The 19,984-nt window shown below is 49.0% G+C and overlaps 9 protein-coding genes across 9 annotated transcripts; 4 read left to right on the top strand and 5 right to left on the bottom strand.

Moving 5' to 3' along the window:
* Nucleotides 1–1,654: 1,654 nt before the first annotated feature.
* On the top strand, nt 1,655–3,250 carry YALI1_F18835g (uncharacterized protein; the record flags this gene model as incomplete). Its single annotated transcript, XM_505392.3, has 1 exon — nt 1,655–3,250. One exon carries the CDS (start codon nt 1,655–1,657, stop codon nt 3,248–3,250), a length of 1,596 nt encoding a protein of 531 aa, XP_505392.1.
* Nucleotides 3,251–3,833: 583 nt separating this feature from the next.
* Nucleotides 3,834–4,286, top strand: YALI1_F18857g (uncharacterized protein; the record flags this gene model as incomplete). Its single annotated transcript, XM_068283392.1, has 1 exon — nt 3,834–4,286. One exon carries the CDS (start codon nt 3,834–3,836, stop codon nt 4,284–4,286), a length of 453 nt encoding a protein of 150 aa, XP_068139493.1.
* A 445-nt stretch (nt 4,287–4,731) lies between these two features.
* Nucleotides 4,732–7,872, bottom strand: YALI1_F18897g (uncharacterized protein; the record flags this gene model as incomplete). Its single annotated transcript, XM_505394.3, has 1 exon — nt 4,732–7,872. The coding sequence occupies one exon, from the start codon at nt 7,870–7,872 to the stop codon at nt 4,732–4,734; it is 3,141 nt and encodes a 1,046-aa protein (XP_505394.3).
* A 2,314-nt stretch (nt 7,873–10,186) lies between these two features.
* YALI1_F18920g (uncharacterized protein) lies at nt 10,187–11,320 on the top strand (the record flags this gene model as incomplete). Its single annotated transcript, XM_505395.3, has 1 exon — nt 10,187–11,320. One exon carries the CDS (start codon nt 10,187–10,189, stop codon nt 11,318–11,320), a length of 1,134 nt encoding a protein of 377 aa, XP_505395.1.
* Nucleotides 11,321–11,531: 211 nt separating this feature from the next.
* On the bottom strand, nt 11,532–12,491 carry YALI1_F18943g (uncharacterized protein; the record flags this gene model as incomplete). The annotated part of the gene is made up of 1 exon (XM_505396.3): nt 11,532–12,491. One exon carries the CDS (start codon nt 12,489–12,491, stop codon nt 11,532–11,534), a length of 960 nt encoding a protein of 319 aa, XP_505396.1.
* A 378-nt stretch (nt 12,492–12,869) lies between these two features.
* Nucleotides 12,870–14,177, top strand: YALI1_F18947g (uncharacterized protein; the record flags this gene model as incomplete). Its single annotated transcript, XM_068283393.1, has 1 exon — nt 12,870–14,177. One exon carries the CDS (start codon nt 12,870–12,872, stop codon nt 14,175–14,177), a length of 1,308 nt encoding a protein of 435 aa, XP_068139494.1.
* Nucleotides 14,178–14,438: 261 nt separating this feature from the next.
* On the bottom strand, nt 14,439–16,061 carry YALI1_F18979g (uncharacterized protein; the record flags this gene model as incomplete). The annotated part of the gene is made up of 1 exon (XM_505398.3): nt 14,439–16,061. The coding sequence occupies one exon, from the start codon at nt 16,059–16,061 to the stop codon at nt 14,439–14,441; it is 1,623 nt and encodes a 540-aa protein (XP_505398.1).
* A 1,865-nt stretch (nt 16,062–17,926) lies between these two features.
* On the bottom strand, nt 17,927–18,856 carry YALI1_F19007g (uncharacterized protein; the record flags this gene model as incomplete). The annotated part of the gene is made up of 1 exon (XM_505399.3): nt 17,927–18,856. The coding sequence occupies one exon, from the start codon at nt 18,854–18,856 to the stop codon at nt 17,927–17,929; it is 930 nt and encodes a 309-aa protein (XP_505399.3).
* Nucleotides 18,857–19,054: 198 nt separating this feature from the next.
* YALI1_F19015g (uncharacterized protein) lies at nt 19,055–19,660 on the bottom strand (the record flags this gene model as incomplete). Its single annotated transcript, XM_068283394.1, has 1 exon — nt 19,055–19,660. The coding sequence occupies one exon, from the start codon at nt 19,658–19,660 to the stop codon at nt 19,055–19,057; it is 606 nt and encodes a 201-aa protein (XP_068139495.1).
* Nucleotides 19,661–19,984: the final 324 nt, after the last annotated feature.

Genomic DNA, 19,984 nt, shown 5'->3' on the forward strand with positions numbered 1-19,984 from the left:
CCCCCCCCACCCTTATGTGGAAACTTGATACAATAATGGTCCCCATCTCCACATGTGGGGCTCTCTGTATACCTGGTTTAACCTATTCGCACGTCTTATCAGAGTAGATATCAAATTAGATAACCTGAGCTCGTCTATATCTATCAGAAAACCCGAAAAGGAGGAGACTTGTTATCTTCACTGGATAGATTCATTCTAATAACACAGTTAGCGCTGGTACAATACAATACAGTACATATTGTACTCTCCACAAAGTATTTTGTTACCGCGGCTACTTGTACTTAAGACGCATGTGTCGCGGTACCCTTGTGTCGCGGTACACCTCAGGTGGCATAGATAACGCTTCTCCCGAATCTTGGCAACCGTCTAACATTATACGTAGAAGTGACCAGGGTAGAGATTAGCTGGAGTGCTACGCCTGGTGCACTGCCGAGTTGTGATTAAAATCCCAGTCGATTAGTCAGTATGATACTATGAATGGGTTATTTGCGTTACTCTAGAAGAGCAGGGATACTTGTTTCTCTAGAAGCTTTTCCACAAACCACATGATCGTCGCTGTATATACAGAACAAGGCTTGTCCCAGTCTATAGACCGGCATGCCACTGGCCCCTGTTTCGAAAATATGATTCCTGATATCAGGGAAGCCAAACACAGCTACCGCGTTAATAAGGCGTGAATAATCGTTTGGTCATTATCGAATCATTAGACCCTCGTAGCTGACAAATGTAGCAACTTTTAGTTGGTTTCCATGATAAGAGGTGTCGCACGACCTTGATTATTATGATATCACGATAAGGACGAACAAGTTCCTACAAGTACTTTTCTATGACTATAGAGGGGGCTTATACCTACCCAATAAGTCAGCCGCCTTCCTTGAATTCCTTTATGCCAAAGTATGAGCCTTGATTTCTAGAATGAACATCTATCTGTCTGTCCACAAGTACCCAAACATCCCGTCCATTTGTCATAGTGACTGTAATCTCGAGTGTACAGTATCGAGAGACTTTCGCGTCACTTGATGGCATTACAAATGCCAAATCTTCATATCTCCGAGGGCTTCCAAATTCGCAAAAAGAGCAGGATATTTACCCGGCCTGTCACCTGTCAAAATGGAGACAGTCGCAGCAAGGGGGAGGTCAGGTCCCGGATTATACGATGGAGATCTCATCCATGAAGCGAGGCGTTTTCATCAGAACACAGAGCACTTTTGCGATGACGTTACAAAACCGCAAAGTAGTTATCATAAATAGATCTGGTTATGATGCACTGGTATATCCCTTTTTACGACACGACCTTGGTTCTACGACAATCAGAACTTTATGCGGAAAAAGTTGTGCAGACAAAGAACAGGGTTTGGATATCTGGGAAGCCGCTATTCTATCGACGTTGATACAAACACGGCTACGGCGATGGACACACTAGCTGGAAATGTAATAATCTGACACGTGCAGTTGTCGGCAAGATGTAAAATCGGGCGATACTTGGCAGACGCATGCAAATGCCAAGCTAATATCTATACATTGCCCTAGTTTTTGGACCCTTAGACCCTGTCAAATCTGTCACCATGGCTGTATTTGCCAAGATACACTTCTCTCGATATATCTAGGTGGGGAAAGAACCGACTGGATCCGTTGATTCAGCACTCGCATCAGCATGTCCAACTACGTTCGACCCATACCTGGAACGGCCTTTCTGACTACTCCTTCAGAGGTCATTCCTGTCCCTACACCCTCCACATCTCCAGATGATCCTCTCAACTGGTCCAAACGTCGCAAACTTGTGTCCATGATGTGCATGAGTCTTTTTACCCTGAGCTCGGGAGTTTGCACAGCCTCCATCTACTCCATCCTTGTGCCCATCTCTCTACAAACAAACGTGTCCCTCAGTACTCTCAATCAGGGCACGGGCTACATGTTTCTGTTTTTGGGCCTCGGATGTTTGTTCTGGCAACCCATAGGACAGCAGTACGGTAAGCGTCTGGTATACATTGTATCACTGCTGCTCACTGTGGCCAGCCAAGTCTGGGCTGCCCATGCTCACAATACAAGTGCCCACTGGATTGGCTCGAAGATCTTCCAGGGCTTTGTACAAGCCCCGATTGAGTCACTCTGCGAAGTGACCATCTCTGATGTGTTCTTTGAGCACGAAAGGGGCCGATGGATAGGTCTTTATGCCTTCATGCTCATGTTCAGCAACTACATTGCGCCTGTTATTGCTGGACCCATCGCTGACGGGCAGGGCTGGCAGTGGGTGCTCTACTGGGGCGCTGTGTTTTGTGGAGTGGTCAGCATCATCTTGTTCTTTCTTTGTGAAGAGACCAACTGGACCCGAGGAGCAGACTTCAAGGAAGAGGTGGTCATGACTCCGTTTGGAGGCACGGGCGTAGCTGCTGGGCTGGCGGCTTTGGAGGAAGAAGACAAGAAGTCCTCGGCCGCCTCCAACAACTCCGTGGCAAACGGCTCGGTCATTTCAATCCACCAGAAAACTTACTGGCAAAGGCTGTCTTTGCTGGACAAACCTCGACCCATGATGCTTTGGACTATGTTTGTGCGACCTTTCAAGCTTGTCACGTACCCCGCCATCGTCTACTCAGGTTTTCTCTACGGCACTGGACTCATCTTCTTCAACATTTTGAACGCCACAGCATCTCTCATCTTTTCTGCCGAGCCCTACAACTTCAGCGCGACCAACGTGGGTCTGACTTATCTTAGTCCTGCATTTGTGTCGGGTGTGCTGGGATGGGGAGCAGGACATCTCAGCGATTTCATCAAAGTCTGGTTAGCTAGACGAAATCGAGGAGTTAGCGAAAGCGAGCACCGACTCTGGATATTGTTGGTTTATCTCATTCTGGTTCCTCCGTCACTAATGATCTGGGGTTTTGGCGCATCTCGGGGCTTTAACCCAGGACTACTCATCCTGGCCATGGGACTAATTGGAGGTTCAGGAACAGTGTGTGCAACAGCGTCGGTGACGTACGCCATTGACAGCTACAGAGATATCGCATCGGATAGCATGGTCACCCTTATCATCATTCGGAACTTGGTTGGCTTCTGTGTGAGTTATGGCATCACCGATTGGGTGACAAACGAGGGTCTCGAAAAGTGTTTCGGCGAAGCAACAGGCTTGTGCGTGGCCTGCATCCTGCCCATGTTTGCAGTCATTTGGTTTGGAAAGAAATGGCGTGTCAAAACGAAGGAGCGATATTGGCAAATGGTTGACGAGAGTCGAAGAAGTGGCATGGCCTTCTAGCCTTTAGTATTTATATAATGATCATTGTGTATGTTTAGAGAACATAAAGAGAGCTAGAACAGAATGAAGCAGTCATGTTTGTACTGTGTGTTTAGCAACTGAAGCAAACGTGTCCTCATCCCAGAACCCTTGGATAGTATCTGCTTCATCACTTGGTTGTTCCCCGCTGGTGATTAGAACATAGTATATACTGAACAACTTCCCGTAGCTCTCTAGCATGACCATTTCACTGCTCTCATCATATCGAACAGGCCGATATTCCGATGGTCTTCACAGAGCATCTCAAAGTTCCTCTGTTGTCTTTTCTGCCATTTTTATGCCCTTTACTCCCTGCATCTCCACTACAATCACATCCAGCACACTCTCTGCACCAATCTCCAATATCCTCTACGCCAACCTTTCACGATCCAGACCCTAGCCACCAAACATTCATTGATCGCGTCCACATTAAATCCCACAATCACTTCAACCTCTACACTCTTTCGCTCGCAACAATAGGGCAATGCAATGATTATTTATTCTCGGGAAGAACCGGGAGCCTTGCCGATAGATCCACCCTGGGGAACGGGGTCACTGGGTTAGTATGTGTCAAAAGCCAATCATTTGGCCAATCACCTTCAAGACGATAGTTTCTTCTCAGTCGAAATACTCACCTGAACAGAGGGGAGTAGCTGTGGGCATAGTCCTTCTCCTCACGTTTGAGCTCGTGCATCTTGATGGTCAGCTCTCGCTGGTTGTTGAGAGCCTGCACAATCTTGGCCTCCTCATTGAGAATGTCCTCTCGGCTCTTGGGGTGGAAAAAGGTCTCGACCCAAGTGTGTCCGTTCTTTGCCTCGTACGACGAGTTGAACTGGTAGAAAGCGACCAGACCGAGAGAAACGCCGGCCCACTTGAGAACGTAGGGCTGGAAGAAGGGGACGGCGGGGGTCAGCTCGGGGCCGTGGCCGTGGGAGCCGAATCGAACGTTTCGAGCCTGTCGAAGAGTCTGAGTAGCTCGTACGGTGTGTCTGAGCATTGTTGTTGTGTGTTGTGCTGACTGCTAATGCTGACCGCGATACTGGATTATGCTTACACACTCGGAAAACTGCAGCCAATCATTGGAGAGGTAATATAGAGTTGCAAGCCAGGTAAGTCATGTGACCCCATTTTTGACTGACCTTTAGCGCTCTTACGTGACAATTAAATTTCGGGAGAAGAATAGGGATAAATAATATCGTGTCAGGATATCTACTGCTTGTCTCAGATGACTCACAGCTCAAATCCAAGGAGTACAATCTCTCGGATCGAACTGATCTGTTTTTTTCGTAGTGACAATTTAGTCCAACCTTATTTCCCCTACAACCATCAAAAGACCTAACCCTGTGAATTTCACAACAGTAACACAGAACATACATACAAATGGATCGCGACTTGGTGTAGAATTACAACCTCCTCCGTAACATTAACATGCAATATATACATTATATACTTAATCATTATAATTAGTCGCTGACATCTGAATCGGTACAATCGTCGTAGACAAAGCCCAAAGTAGAAGGACTCAGCGTAGCTGTGACATTGTACGCCATGTAATCCAGAAACTCGGGCTCCTCCGAGACGCTGAAATTTTCGATGTCAAAATCGTGCAATGCGGGAATGGGTTCGTAAATCCTGGCCTTGTCCAAAAGAGCAGCCGCGTCATCAGGAGGGAGCTGTAAGTACTCGTCCAACTCAAAGCCAGTGAGCTTGCGCCAAATGATTCGCAGGTACTTTTTCAGAGAACGAAGACCTCGCAGATAACCCTTATCAGGAGACTCGGGATGATGAGGCGGCACGTTGGTGTTGGGAGGCAGCTTGTCTTCACCTGTAATGCATTGGGCAAAGTCAATGATTCGCAGAGAAATGGTGGTGGGAGGAAGGCCGCCCTTGTTGGTTTCCTTCTTCTTATCACGCTCCTCCTCCTCCTTTTCTTTGCCCTCGTAGATGACCAACAAACTGGACCCGTACAGCCGGTACCCATTGAGACTGGCAATGATCACCTGCAACTCGTTGAGTTGGCGAATCATAGCAGGAACGTGTCTCAACACACTTGCCTTGGTAAGACCATCGTACAGGAACCTTCCAAGACACGCTCGGAACTGAGGTCCAGCTCGAACAGCTCGACCGAAATACTTGTCCTGGTAAATGTACTCCTCAGACGGAATGTCCCAGACTTGCATACCACAGATTCGCACACCCAGGGCTCTGGAAGTGGTGTTGGCGCACTTGGTTCGCTGAGACTTCTGCTTTTTGGGAATTGCATCAACGCCATATTGTCGGGTGCCCATTTTGAGATCAAGCACACAAGGCTTGTTCATGCCATTGGTGAGGTCCTCAAGGAGGATAAACCGCTCGGTACGAGTGTAAATTCGTCCAGGAGAGGCGTGCACAATAACAGGAAGCGCTGAACGAGATACTGGTGCAGGCGAAAGATTAGTGGTGCTGTTAGGTGTGCTGAGTGCTGCCAGGGCAGGGTTGCTGAGTGACAGGGCAATTGTGTTGTTAGTACCATCAACTCCGTCGACGCCATCCATTTCGAACACGTCACCATCACTTCCTCGGTTATTCTCCACCTCCACTTCCTCCTCGATAGAAACGACAGACTCAGCTCGAGAAGCCTTCACTCGAGGAGACGTGTCGAAGAACACCGACTTGGGATGCTGAGGCTTAATTAGGGGAGACCTCAGGCAGGCCGACGTGGACATACTGCTGGGCAGAGACGATGTGTGGCTGTTGTCAGAAGAGTTGTGCAGCTCTGCCAAAGATAGGTCGCTCATGCTATGGTGTGATGAAATGGGATGCTGCAACTTGGGTCGAAGTGTGTTGATGGCTGATGATGTGGAAAACCGATGTGTTCGCTGCGAGGTAGGGATACCCGTGATTCGGCTGGTGGAATGGGTACGGGGAGAATCGCGTCGAGGAGCAAATACCTCAGCGAGGACCAACTCCTGTAGCTTCTGGTTCACAGTTGTAGCTCCCCACGACACTGCCGGAGACTCGGGGGAATGCATGACTCTCATAACAGGTGACTTGTGGAGATTGCCCAGAGAAGATGGAGAGGTGGGGGTATCTAGACTCTTGGGTGAAGCATCCTCCTTGGGGGCGCTGGTCGAGTACTTCTTGAGCAGAGATTCGGGGATGATGTGAATATTGTCGTCCAGCACGACTTCGGGCAAGCATGTCTGCAGCGATTTCAGGGAAGCAGAGCTCGTCTGACGATCCAGCTGAGGAGACTTCATGTTGGGCTGCGAAGTGTACGCTCGCAGCTGAGGAGTCTGGATGGGAGCTGCTGAGGTCAGCAACGGCGCAGCCGACCTTTTGCTTTTGTTCTCGTCGGTTCCCTCGCTATCTTCCAGGCCGCCAAGCATAGGTGACACTGCATTGATGTCATCCTCCACCTGGGCCGTGTGTCGTACGTTGAGCACACCAATGTACTTTGGCATAAATTTGAGCAGCTCAAAGTGGCGCAGCTCAATGGCCTCATACCATATGTTTTCTCGGTTGACTAAAGCCTTACAAACAGCCTGCTTGGAAAATCGGAAGATGGCCGTATGGCCACCCACTTTGTGCTTGAACGGCGTAAGCTCCACTGCCAAGGGGAACTGAGAAGTGTCGGGATCGTTAGCATCGTCGACAGCCTCGTCAACCATGACATCTTCATGCAGGTGCAACTCCACCTGTGGTGCATCGTCCATGTCCAAAGTAAGGTCCAGATCAACCGTCTCCTCCTCCTCCTTGGTCTGGCCATTGTTTGTCGCTTTGGTATCCCTCTCCTCGGGTGTCATGTCTGCTGTACTGGTAGTTTCTGGTGCTGAATCACGGACCTGGCTCTTGTTTCTTGTCTTGCTGACGCCACGGGTACTGCTGCGTGTCACTCCAACGTCCTCGCCAGCCATACCCTTGATTTTGTTGGGGTCCATGGGTTGGCTTTGTTCGTCCTGTGGCGATACCGACTCGCCACGCTCCACCAACGCCGTCAGAGGCACATTCTGGTCCGACCAATGGTACATGCTGGGCTCCACCACGTAGTGTCGAGTACGAGCCTTCGCTGCGGCCTGCTCAGCTGCTAGAGTGTTGAGACGAGCCTGGCCAGGGGTATGTGGGAAGTATGTCGCGCCGGAAATCTCCTCCTCCTTGTCATCAGAGACCACTGACGCACGTCTCGAGCGCACGTCGGCCATGCGTGTTTCCTCGTTTTCGTCGCGAGGTCGGCTTTGTGTTCGCTGTTCGCTCTTCTTGGTCTCGCGTTCTCGAGAATCCTCATGCTTGAACAGACGCAGAGATCGGGACGCCTTTCGCGAGCCGGAAATGTCTGGTGGCGAAGAAGATGCCGAAGACACGCCAGATTCGTCTTCTGTATTGGTGTAGTCGTCCGCGTCGTTGTGTGTCGGAATGGACGTGTTTGTAGTTGATGTTGTTCCCGACGATGTTGTCGCAGCTGATGAGGGGTCTGCGGACGCATTAGTTGTGGAAATGGCCACGGGCCGCAGCTGTGTCGGTACGCTCTGTGTTTCTGTGCCGCCTATCGGGGTGTGGCCCACATCCAGCTCCAGATACGAAGCCGGGCCTGCCGGCAGCTTTTGACTTGGTGGTGGATGACTCATTTCATGTGTGTGGAGATGTGGAAGTAGGCTTTACTTACTAGTATACGTCAAGTTTTGGGTGGTCGGGTCTGCGTTTGTGTCTGTGTTGGGTCACTAGTTTTTTATGCCGTGAATATGTAGTGGTGGATAACACAGGAGAAATATTCTGAGTGATTTGAGTTTGGTGGTGGGCGAAGCTAACGCAGCAAAAAGTCAAAATGCGAACTATGCTTCCTTACCAAGGTGAAGGAACATGTAACAAGGGAGCCAGGGCACCTAAGCGTCATACATGGTCTTTTTTAGAGCACAGATAAGCGTCTGCGATCATGTGTCTTGGTATTGTTTTTTTGTGTGTTTTTTTTGGAGGCTGTACGGCGACGATTTAGTGCAGCTAGCTCTTCAGAAAAACCTGCCATACATTGCCCCTACTCCCTTCCCATACTGTTTGTGCTGGGGGGGGAAGATTATTATTGTCGTGTTTGTCAGTCTTTTTGGTGGGGTGTGGGTAGATAAAGTCTCGCGGCTCCAGACACATCTTTTGCGACTTGTACGTGTCATTATATCCTGTAGCTGGAATGCGATAAGATACGGCACGTATGCAACTACGAGACCCATACTACTTGTACTACAAAGTACTACAATATAGGTAGACTGGGGCGGCGTAATCGCATCAGGGAACTGTTACGCAACGCTCCACCTTGAGCAGTGCTTCACTTTTCTTTTGTTCCCATGTACAGTAATTACTTGTACTTGCACTACTTGTAGAACTTGTACTGGTTGTGTGGGATGGATTTTGTCCCGTGTGCCGGCTACAAGTAGTGGCAGGCAGCAGCATTGATCCGTGTGTCGAAGAATCAGGGGAGTAGCAATAAAAGCAACAAAAAATAAAAACAAAAACAACCACTCACCCACAACAAAAAGTCGTTCGCACGCCGCTCATTCCACACCTCTTCTCACCGAAATCCCATGGCCCAGAGCTGGCTCTTGATTGGGCTCAACGGAACTTTATTTGGAGGATTGAAAACACGGTAAAGGAGCACGTGTATCGTGGAACGGGTGAGCAATGCTCGCCATGTAGCACCCATGCTTCTTTGTTTGTTTTCTTCTTCGGTCCGGGCAGTATCTGATTTCTCAACGGCAAGGCCCCGGGAGGCACCTCCACTTGTAGGTCGTGGGTTGTCTCTTCGGTATGTTGTGCAAGAACAATGACATTCTTTCATCCTGCCATATTTTCTCCCTACAACAAGTAAAAGTACAAGTACATACTACAACGTAGTCCGGCGACGGATTTTGAGACCTGATAATATTCGTCTCACAAGATTTCGTGAGACAGACCGAGCTATATACTGTAACATGGCATTCTCAAGTATTTGCTTAGCCGTTAAGTCCTGTTGATCCCTCATCGCCCCCCAGACGTGTTGTCAAGTCACCGCTGCTGCGTTCACTTTGCACCTGCAGGTGGGTGTCTATCGTCGTTATCTCATGCGTACCTCCTAATCGTAATGCATACACACGGAATAACAACAGGATCCACAAGCGCTACCCTCATGTTGATTTCGTGGTGACCTAGATAAGGAATGAAACAAGATATACACCCACGTTTTATCCGAAGACTCATCTGTGAATTCTGAACTAGGAAAAACGAGGTTGCAAGCGAATCCAGATTCAAGAGCCCATTTATTCGCTGGTCAAAAAAGGGACTTTGAACATTGTCTCTATTGTTACAAGTAGTTGTATCGACTGGAGAGCAGCGTCAGGTCAGTCCTGTGGTTCTGGATACAAGAAGCACCTCCCACAAGCACGAAAATGTCCTCGTGCCCTTCTTTGCCTGTTTTTGCGGTGGCTTACGCCACATGCGTTTGAATTTACGCCACAGCACGTGACACGCTTAAAAGAGGCGGTTTGAGTCCAGAACAGTTGTACGAGAGAGACCACCAGACGAATACGAAAATACTTTCCATAATTATATACAGTACTGTATATGGCAAGCTAATTCTTCCATAATCACACTGAATATATCCCAAGGCTGTGTTTCTTTGACACAATTCTCTTCCAGTAGGAGCTGCACACAAGGGGCGTCCTCTTGACAGCACAACAAGTCTACTAAGATGGGCTTGCAAACATAAAACTTTGGTACTTGAAATCATAAGCTAGCTACTTCTTCTTCTCCTGAGTAGATTTTCTCTCCCTAATACCCATCCCCGCTCTCTTAATGGCCTCGGAACTGCTTGAGATCATAGCGAAGAGTTGTAGCACCCAGAACCTAAATATGTTTTAAGCTCTACATATACATCTACTCTCAGTCACGATCCCATCTTCATCACCAACACACATCATGTCTCGAATTGGATCTGTGACTCGGGTTGCCCGTGCTGCACGGGCTGCCACCACTGGTGTCGCTCGGAACCTCTCTTCGACCTCTTACCAGGCTGGCTTCAAGCCTCTTGTGGCCTCCAACGGCTTCAATGGCGCTATCGGCAACACTCCTCTGATTCGAATCAACCACCTGTCGGACGAGACTGGCTGCGAAGTCTACGGTAAGGCCGAATTCATGAACCCCGGTGGATCCGTCAAGGACCGTGCTGCTCTCTACGTGGTTGAGGATGCCGAGCGAAAGGGCCTGATCAAGCCCGGAGGAACCGTGGTGGAGGGAACCGCAGGAAACACCGGTATTGGTCTTGCCCACGTCTGCCGAGCCAAGGGCTACAAGTGTGTCATCTACATGCCCAACACCCAGTCCCAGGGTAAGATTGACCTCCTCCGACTGCTGGGAGCCGAGGTTTACCCCGTCCCAGCTGTCGCCTTTGACAACCCGCAAAACTACAACCACTTGGCCAAGGCTCACGCTGAGAAGCTTGGAGCTGGAAATGCCGTGTGGACTAACCAGTTCGACAATGTTGCCAACCGACAGGCTCATATTGAGACCACTGGTCCCGAAATCTGGGCCCAGACCGACGGCAAGATCGACGCCTTCACTTGTTCTACCGGAACCGGAGGCTCGTTTGCTGGAACCATGCGATACCTGAAGGACGTTTCCCACGGCCGAGTCCAGTGCATTCTTGCCGATCCCCCTGGATCCGTGCTCCATTCTTACGTCCAATCCGGAGGTAAGCTCACTGAGCGAGCTGGTTCTTCCATCACTGAGGGTATCGGTCAGGGCCGAGTCACTGAGAACTTGGCTCCCGAGATTGCCGAGGTCGATGGCTCTGTTCAAATCCCTGATCAGGCAACCATTGAGATGGTTTACAACCTGCTGGATAAGGAGGGTCTCTACCTTGGTGCCTCTTCTTGTCTGAACGTTGTTGCTGCCTACGAGGTTGCTAAGCAGATTGGCCCAGGCCATGTTGTGGTCACTCTGCTCTGTGATGGTGCTCACCGATACGCCGACCGGCTGTTCAGCAAGAAGTGGCTCGAGTCCAAGGGACTCACCATTCCCGAGAATCTCCAAAAGTACGTTGTTCTGGATTAAAACACAAACAGTATATAGACAAATGTTGATTGGACACTATGAGACATTTATCGGTAGTACTGATGCCCTGGTAGTATCCCTCTACAGTATGAATGTACTCTACGAGTCTACAAGCCTTGGATCTTGGGTTGTGTTGTTTATCATCTGCGTTCAATTTCAATGAATGTATAAATACCCCCCTATTGTGTATACGGAGACCGCATGTAGTTGTCTACAGGAAGTAGTCTGGCGTTCGTCGGCTGATGGTTGGCTCACCCTCCCTTGGGCTGGGGTCAATCTGAATGAACTTTTTGTTGAGCTGCTCATCCAGCTCCATGATGGCTGCTTGGTTGCCACATCTGTAGCAATAGTTTGGTGCTGAGAATATAGTCACCACTTGTTTGTCCTGGCCCCAAGAAAAGCCCTCCATGACCAATTGGTGAGCTCGTGCAATCAATTCGAGACCGTTTGCATGGTTGAAAGCTTCAGAAATGTCATGACCAAATGTGTATCCCGCTCCTCGAGGGGAAATACCCCACCCACATCGCTCGTCGGGATCAGACCAAAGCAAGTCACACATGGGACCCTCATGGGGCACCTCCTGAATACGGTCGAGCGTTCGAATGTTGTCGAGGGTGTCAATTGTAGGCGAGAGTCCTCCGTGCAGACAGAATATTTTGTTTTCTATGAGAGCTGTGAGAGGCAAGTAGTCGAAGAGGTCTGTGAATCGCTTCCAAACGTTGGCATGGCCGTATTTCCGCAGGCACTCGTCGTAGAAGCCATAGACTTGTGTGATTTGTCGAGATTCGTGGTTTCCTCGCAAGATGGTGATTCTGTTGGGATACCGGATCTTCATGGCAACCAGCAAGGAGATAGTCTCGACCGAGTAGTATCCTCGGTCAACATAGTCTCCCATGAACAGGTAATTCGTATCTGGACAGGGTCCTCCAATACAGAATAGCTCCATAAGGTCATGGAACTGCCCGTGTACATCACCGCACACTGTGACAGGGGTGTGCACACCCTGGACGTTAGATTCTTGCTGAAGAATTTCTTGAGCCATGTCACACATGGTGGCAACTTCGGCTTCGGTCAGCGGTTTGCATTCCTTCAGCTGTTCAATCCATTGGTCGAGAGTGCCAGTGTACAAGGTAGACGCAGGCTCCTTGACGTCTGTCATTTCCACGTCCATTGTCGTTGTCGTTGTCGTAATATTTAAATTGTCGATGTAACCCCTTCTTTCGGTGTTGACGTAGCTGGCGTTTTCAATGGCAAGCGAGGTGAAGCAGTGACGAATATGGAACCACCTGTCTGCAGCCTTAAGTTTCTAATGACGATGTTGCTGCACGATACATGGCCATCAACCTTATTTCCAGAAGTGGACAGGTTACGGGGTAGAAATCTAAAGTGACGCACCCTCCTAACGCACACAAACGGATAACACACAAATTAAAGGGTATAAGTTCGCCTTTGCCCGTTGATACCACAAACCTGATACCACAAACCTGATACCCCACGACAATACTGGAAACCACGTGATACTACTGGACTTGTACCACACAGATACACAATGAGGGTTCTTCAAGAACTCCCACAGGAAGTGGAGAACCGCGAAAATTGTGACCCCACGGTCACTACGCCTATGCCACGTATTCTCGCAGGTCTCAAGCGCCTGGTAGGGGCTGAAACTGTTGCCGTTCATGCCGAGGTGCACAAACAACAGTCATCCGCTGACACTGAACCCTCGGCCTATTCGAAGGTGTCCTCCGTCCTCGTCAACCCCGACTCCTCTCCAGGAACATCTGTCCAGTCACGAGACCCTAATGACAAGCTCTTTCGAGACTTTGAACGTCATACCCGAGCTGGGGCTACAGACATAATCAGCATTCCGTCATTCACCCTCGTCACAGCAGTTGACCAGCTGGGTGCCCGCGTACCTACCAAACCAGGACAGGGCGTTACCTATCAGCTGAAATTGTCTACTTGCATTACAGTCCCTGAATTCCCCCGGGTCCAAACCTACATTGCGATTTTCATTGATAACTCAGCTTCCATGTCACCTACAGATTTTTCTCGTGCCATTGAAACAGCCGGCCGCCTTTATGACTCTGCCTCTGCTTTATACCCGCGACTCTACGTGTTCAACGACCACCCCCGTCATGTGCGAATCGAGCACCTTCACGATACCACACAGTCTACGTCGGCTGAACGAGATATCACTGGGGCAGTGAGTGCCATCTTCGGTGATGTTCTGGATGGTTATGACTTTGAGTCTGAAGTGGGATCCACGATGCCTCGCCATGTCATAGTTATCTCTTCAGCATCGTTGTCTATAGATAGCCTGCTCCGCCGAGTTCAACGGCTTCACATACACACCATGTGTGTCACCCCTGGAGGCTTCATTTCCAGAACCCCATTCCTTGACTCGCCTGGGACATGTGGCTGGGTGATGAACACAAGCCCCCAAAGTCTCTCTCTATTCCCCCTTCTCCTGCAGTGCCTTCAAGTGGGACTGGTCATAGAGCCGCTCCGAAACCTCAGGGTCTCCTTTGAAAGCAATGGCTGGGAACCTATAGAGGATGAGCTTATTCCTTGTTTCTACCCTGGCATGTATCTGGAACGTACGGTCCATTACGTGTTGGGTATGCTTCCGGGGGATCATGTCGCGCAGGCACCAGATGGCAACAACTTGGGGGCTGTGGAGAGCCTCGAAGCAGCTTTGGGCATATACCTCATCCAAACTGGACTACTGACTGTCTCGTACGAAATGAGTGGAGTGGAGGGGTTGATACGACGAGAACACCCCTTGTATACCAAGCGGTTTGAGTTCGACGATGAACTCGAGCCCAGGGGAACCCAGCCAAGCGAATGCCACTGATATGGCGTGATTGAAGAGGTGAGCTCGGTGTCGAGGCAATGCTGAATGGCTTGTGAGAAACTAGTGGGAATCATAAAGCCCTCAATACATATCATAAGTATTACATGATTATGTATCAGGAGTACACAGTTATGTGGCTTGGTATTTGCAGAAACGTTTTCTGGAATGTTACTTGTGTTTTTTGTAGAGGTACACGGTTAGGCAATAACAGAGCGTTTATTAACTGAATTTAATCTACTCAGAAGAGTGTGGTTCTTTTTTTTAACCAGAGTACTGATAGCAGTATTCCTTGAGACAAGCCTGGCAGGTTTCAGGGAGTTCCTTACCAGTTCTCTGGAACTCTCGGAGAATACCCGCACAGCCGACACACTGGGCCCACTTCAGGTCACCATTGTTAGAAGCGACTGCAAAACCGTTAGAGATCATACCAGTTTGCTCATCAGAGCTATAGTCCATCTTGTCAGTCTGCTGAAGAGAGTTGTAGTTGATCTGGTGGTTGGCCATTGTGATGACAAGAGGAACGTATCGATCTGTGTTGGGGATTTTTTTGAGCTTGGAAACTTCACATCCGAGCCACACTGGCTTGACAAGGTAGTTGGCAATGTACTCCTCGCTGCTGGGAACCTCGGGGAACACTCCTTCGCCCATCTCGTTTGTGACCTTCTGCTTCACGTTAGCCAGAGTGACTCCACTAGGAGCATTGTTGGGACCTCCTGCGCTGTTATCGAATGAGAATACCAAGTCCACGTTTCGAGATGGCTGCATAAGGGGCCACAGGGGAAGAACCATGCCAGAATAACCTCCGTCTGAAGCATAGAGAGAGTCACCGTTGAAAGGAGCCTGGACCGAGCTGGCATCCTTGAAAGGGTTGGGGTGATAGATGGCACTGGGTGCGATGTTGCCGTTAAGAGCCCCAACAATGTTCAGCATAGTCTTCTGCCATCCACTGACACCCTGGAAAAGACTGGATGTGGTTCCCAGCAGGAACTGGGCATTGTCGAAGCCAGTGACACATCGGGAAGAGGTGGGCTGGCCGTTAGAAACAGAAGTACCAATAGCAGAAGTAGTGAAGAAAGATTTGATGGACTTGTCGAAGGAGCCGAACTCAATGGGGGTCATCTCAATCAAAGGGTTGTCGATAGTAATCTGAGCCTCCTGCTCATCAGCGCTGTTCAGAGTGGTACCGACAATGATAGGGAAGGGAATCTCGTTGGACAGGTAAGATTGGGTGACCTTGATGTCGGACCAGGTAGAGTATGGGCCGTTCTTATCAACAAGATTTCGCCCCACGAGCAGACCCCACTCGTCGGTGAAAGAGATTTTAAATCCGGCCAAACGCTTTCCAAGGGCAGCAGTAACAATGCCAGCATATCTACCAAACGCCAACCAAGAAAGAGGGTTAGTAAGCTCGGGAACATTGTCATTGATCTTCCACAGGTCAGAGTTGGATCGGACCTCAGCGATAGTAGGGAAGTTGTTCATGGCAATAGTGCCGACCAGCCATCCACCTCCAGAGCATCCGACAAGATAGTTGGATGCCTGTAAAAGACCTCCCATAGTGTTGGCGATCTCGTTTCGGCTATCCAGAGCAGAAAATTGGCCAGCACCGGACAACATAGCTCGATATCCTCCTCCAGAGAAGGAAAGGGCAATGTTGGCAGACTGGTTCACATCCAGACCAGGGATGTTGACGTTCTTGAGGTAGCTCTGGAAAGCGGAATCGGAACTGGACTGCTTGGAGGCAACGTAGTTGGCCTCATCAGGAGAGATACTGGAGGCTTCTCGAAGCAGGTTGGTGTCGTATTGGCAGCTTCCCTTGGAGGGAGTGTAGGAGGCTGCAGCGAAGGTGACCAGCACCAGAAGCAGCAGGAAGTTTGCGATCATGGACGAAGTAGCAGTGGCCTGTGGTCTGAAGTGGCATCCCTCTCCGACTATATAAGTTTCGGTTCTGATGAGCCTCCGGCGTAGAAGCAGGGATCTACGCTTCGACACATGCACTCCACGGAATAACCTAGACCCCTAGTTGTCATAAACGGCTCGTCCTGTTTCATGGAAGATCTTAGCCGAGTTTGTGAGACTGCTCATTGGTCTCATTGTCTTGCACGTTTTCAATAAAAAGCATTGGTGAATGCTAACGGTGTCGAAAAGTAACATAGTTTCCACGGAAGCTGTCAAAATCATTAATATATTGGTTTCGGGCAGCGGTACATATCTGTCATCGGAGATCTGGCAGCTGTCCTGTTACCCGCTGAGTCAGTGCCCACATTCTTCGTCGTGTTAGGAATCCCTTCTGAGACAGTATGTAGAGATAACGCAAGGACCAAAGGTAACTGGTAACGGCTCGAACTATGCTTTTTCCAAAGTGAAACAAACCCAGATCTGTTTAGAGCAGCGATAGATGTTTTAGACAAGGCCGTTATGATGACAGGGCCGCCAAATGTAGGACTGTTTAGAAGGTACCTAAGCGTGCATAATGACTCAAAAAACCGGTATACGTTTTGACGGTTCCCGGGCCCTGTATGGGCACGTTGTGCCCACCTGCACGAGAACGCTTTTTTACTCGCAGAAATAATCACCTGCACCAACGGTGCAAATCACCCAACTCTGATTGCACGTGGCGATATGATAAGGCTGCAAGTGAAGGGAAGGGCGTTCGCACAAGTATGTATGTGCTGTACTGTATGTACTGTACATCAATTTTTGGGCCCTGGGTTTAGTTAGTGTGGTGCCGTTTGCTTCGAGGCAATTAAAATGTCAGGGTGCAATACAGAATTGCAATAAGAATATCGTTGCTTTTGGTAAATAATACCAAGCGCCGTAGATCCACTTTTCTGGTGAGTAGTGTGCGACTTGTAATAGGGTGGAGAAGACCTTAAAAGAGACACATGCAGCCGGTACAGTATCCAATTTATCACACTTGTGCGTGCAACTTCTCTCCACCGTGCAGCAAATATGACGCACGCTCCAATATCAATATCGCATGAGTAGAACAAAACACAAGAAATGATGATACTGTAGGCATCCTCAGATACGAAGTTCCATTACAGCTCCGAGTTATCGCTCTGTTAGACAAGTAGCAAGCCAGTCAGTAGAGCTCACAATTGTAGTTACATATGGCGATCTTCTAAGAGAGAGGCAACCTACTGTAAAGTACATACTGTACTTGTACCAGCTTGTGCGGCAGGCTGCGAGTACGTACTGGTATTGGAGCTACAGTATAACACGTAGAAGTATTGTATTCAAACTTACTCTTTCAAGGGCCTCTTAGTCGACCAGCGTATGTGGATGTCCTGAGATGGCATCCACCCCAGACACACGGCTGAATCCTAATCAAAGGGGTGTATAAATCAAAAGGGATTATTGTAGTGGCTTCTGGCTGACTCTTGGGTAGTTAATGGCGCATACAGATCACTCTTCCTAAAAAGAAATACAGAGGCTGCTCCACAACTCAAATCGAGACAGGACTTGTGATGCAACCTCCACCATTCCAGCACTAGGTGTACATTTGCCTGTAGTCATTGGTCATGGGGACATCAGCTTTGCTTCTTATGAACCTCGCTACTAGTCGGGGGCATTTGTGTACGCCTGCAGATGGAGACATGGCAAGCATCGCAAAAGTCCATCATGACAGGGAGGGGTGCTGCACTTCAGTGCAATCACCGTGGCGTATTAGATTGTGGCATCCTTCTCATTTCCTTATACAAGTACAAGTGTGTACATAGTGTACTCAGTTCAAAGTATCAGTATTCCTATTTAGCTTGGTTTACAAACACAAAGTCGTCACCGGCCTTGATATCGTCATCGTCGCCTAAATATCTCAAGGCAAACGTTTCAATCACGTCGTCGTTGATCTCCATGTGCTGTCCATGGACCGTGTGGAACTCAAGATCACCACGCTTTCCAAGCTTCTTAAGTCCAATCCAGTCCTCTTGGTATATCTCTCTGTCTTCAAGGTGGGTGACTTGCCCACTTTCGAGATCCACCTCTTGGAACCATGCACTCTCCATAGGCACTACTGTGGTATCCTCCGAGAACATGACCATGACAAACTTCTCCAAATAAGACAGGTCGTAGGTCTTGTTCTTTTGTTGCCTCTCGTTGTTGATGTCTGCCAGAAATCCAGACTTCTCCAGGTACACGTCCATGTGGTTAGGGTCCCGATAATACTGTGCCACTACCACATTCGTTTGAGAGTTCTTAGTCCACACCTGACTCTTGAACAGCTTGTTACGAGACTTGCAAAGGAAGTCGCTGGGCCCACAGAGCGGCATATCAGCAATTCCGTTATGAGGGGAGCCAAATGTGATGAGCTTTCGGAGAACAGGAGCTGAGGCGTTTGTCAAGGGACACAACTCGGCGTATGAACGAAGAAACAGACCTCCTTGGGAAAATCCGATGGCATTGAACCCGCCCTTCAACTCTGGTATTGCTGCCAGCTGGTCGCAGACACTCTCAACTTGCTCTCTTACGTTGCCTAGAAGACCCATTTGCTGATCTTTTCCGCCGTCTTCAGAGAGTCCGACTGAATGCACGTAAATGTCAGGGTAAATGTCGCGGATTTGGTCCGCCACACCGGTCATTCCTGGAGAGTCATATCTGTCGCCGAGACCATGCCAGAGAACCACTGGGGTAGTGGCTAGCACTGTGGATAGCTGGATTGCCAGAGTAACGAGTTTCATGTTGGGGAATTTGATAAGAATGCACTTCCATGCGCCCCACAAATCTTATATTCTCGGGGCCCTAACTAAAAGGACCTCCACATTCATGAACTTTGGATCCGTGCTACAAAACCTACTACAGTCGCACTCAGAGTCATGGACCCGTTCGTTGAATTATAGCTACTTGTACAAGCTACAATAGTCACTTACAATAATCAATCACAAGAAGAATGCCCCGAGAGCAAGCAAAACCACACCAAATGACTGAGTCGGCGCGTGATTGGAACTGCCTGTCGAGGCAGGAGAAGGGGCAGCTGAGCTTGCCATAGGTTCGAAGTAAGGAGTTGGAGTTGGATCTGACTCCAGTGGATATCTAGCGGTAAATGGCTTGGTTTCGGAGTTCCTTGAGGGCGCGGCGATGTTGTCAAAAGTTGACTCTGGATTCTGCCCCATGGCAGTCTCAATAGAACTATCGGTGATGGAGATTGTCGTAGGAGCAGCAGTTACCGTGCTGTTAATCAATTCAAGACCATTGGGTGTATCGTCAGCTTCTCTCGTTTGTATGACGTCACGGGACCAATTGGTGAAGGTCGAATGATGTCCCTCGGATATCTTTTCCATCACACTGTCGAGACTCATCATCTCGTCTTCGCGTAATGAACTTCGAGTGTAGAAGCCTTGTAGCTCACTCTCTGCACTTTTCCACTTGGACTCGCTTGTCATGTGTCTCATGTTGTCGAATGGTATGTCTCCCCCTCCACCTCCAGAGGGATGAGACAGCGCTAGACTGGTCTTGCAGAGAGTAATGATTGCGAGCAGCCGCATCTTTGATGATATCAATAAATCGGTAGTTTAGGGGTGTTGGGGTGGTATCTATTGTATGGGAGATTGTGTGTCGTAGAGAGGACTTGGTCTTTGAGGTTCTTATTTAATGTGGCTACAATATGTTATCCACACGTTACAGAAAGTATGTAATTTGAACATTTGTAAGTACTATCGTATGTGCCCCGATTATATATAATGAATTGGCCACATATTTCCAATTCATTATATCCCCCTCGCTGTTCGTTATTGTGAGATCACGTGTCTTGTTCTCGGCATTCGCATTGATCTGTTAGGCGAAACAGTACATACTGGTAGGAACTTCAT

The sequence above is a fragment of the Yarrowia lipolytica genome, chromosome 1F (assembly GCF_001761485.1).
Source record: "Yarrowia lipolytica chromosome 1F, complete sequence".
NCBI lineage: Eukaryota > Fungi > Ascomycota > Dipodascomycetes > Dipodascales > Yarrowia > Yarrowia lipolytica.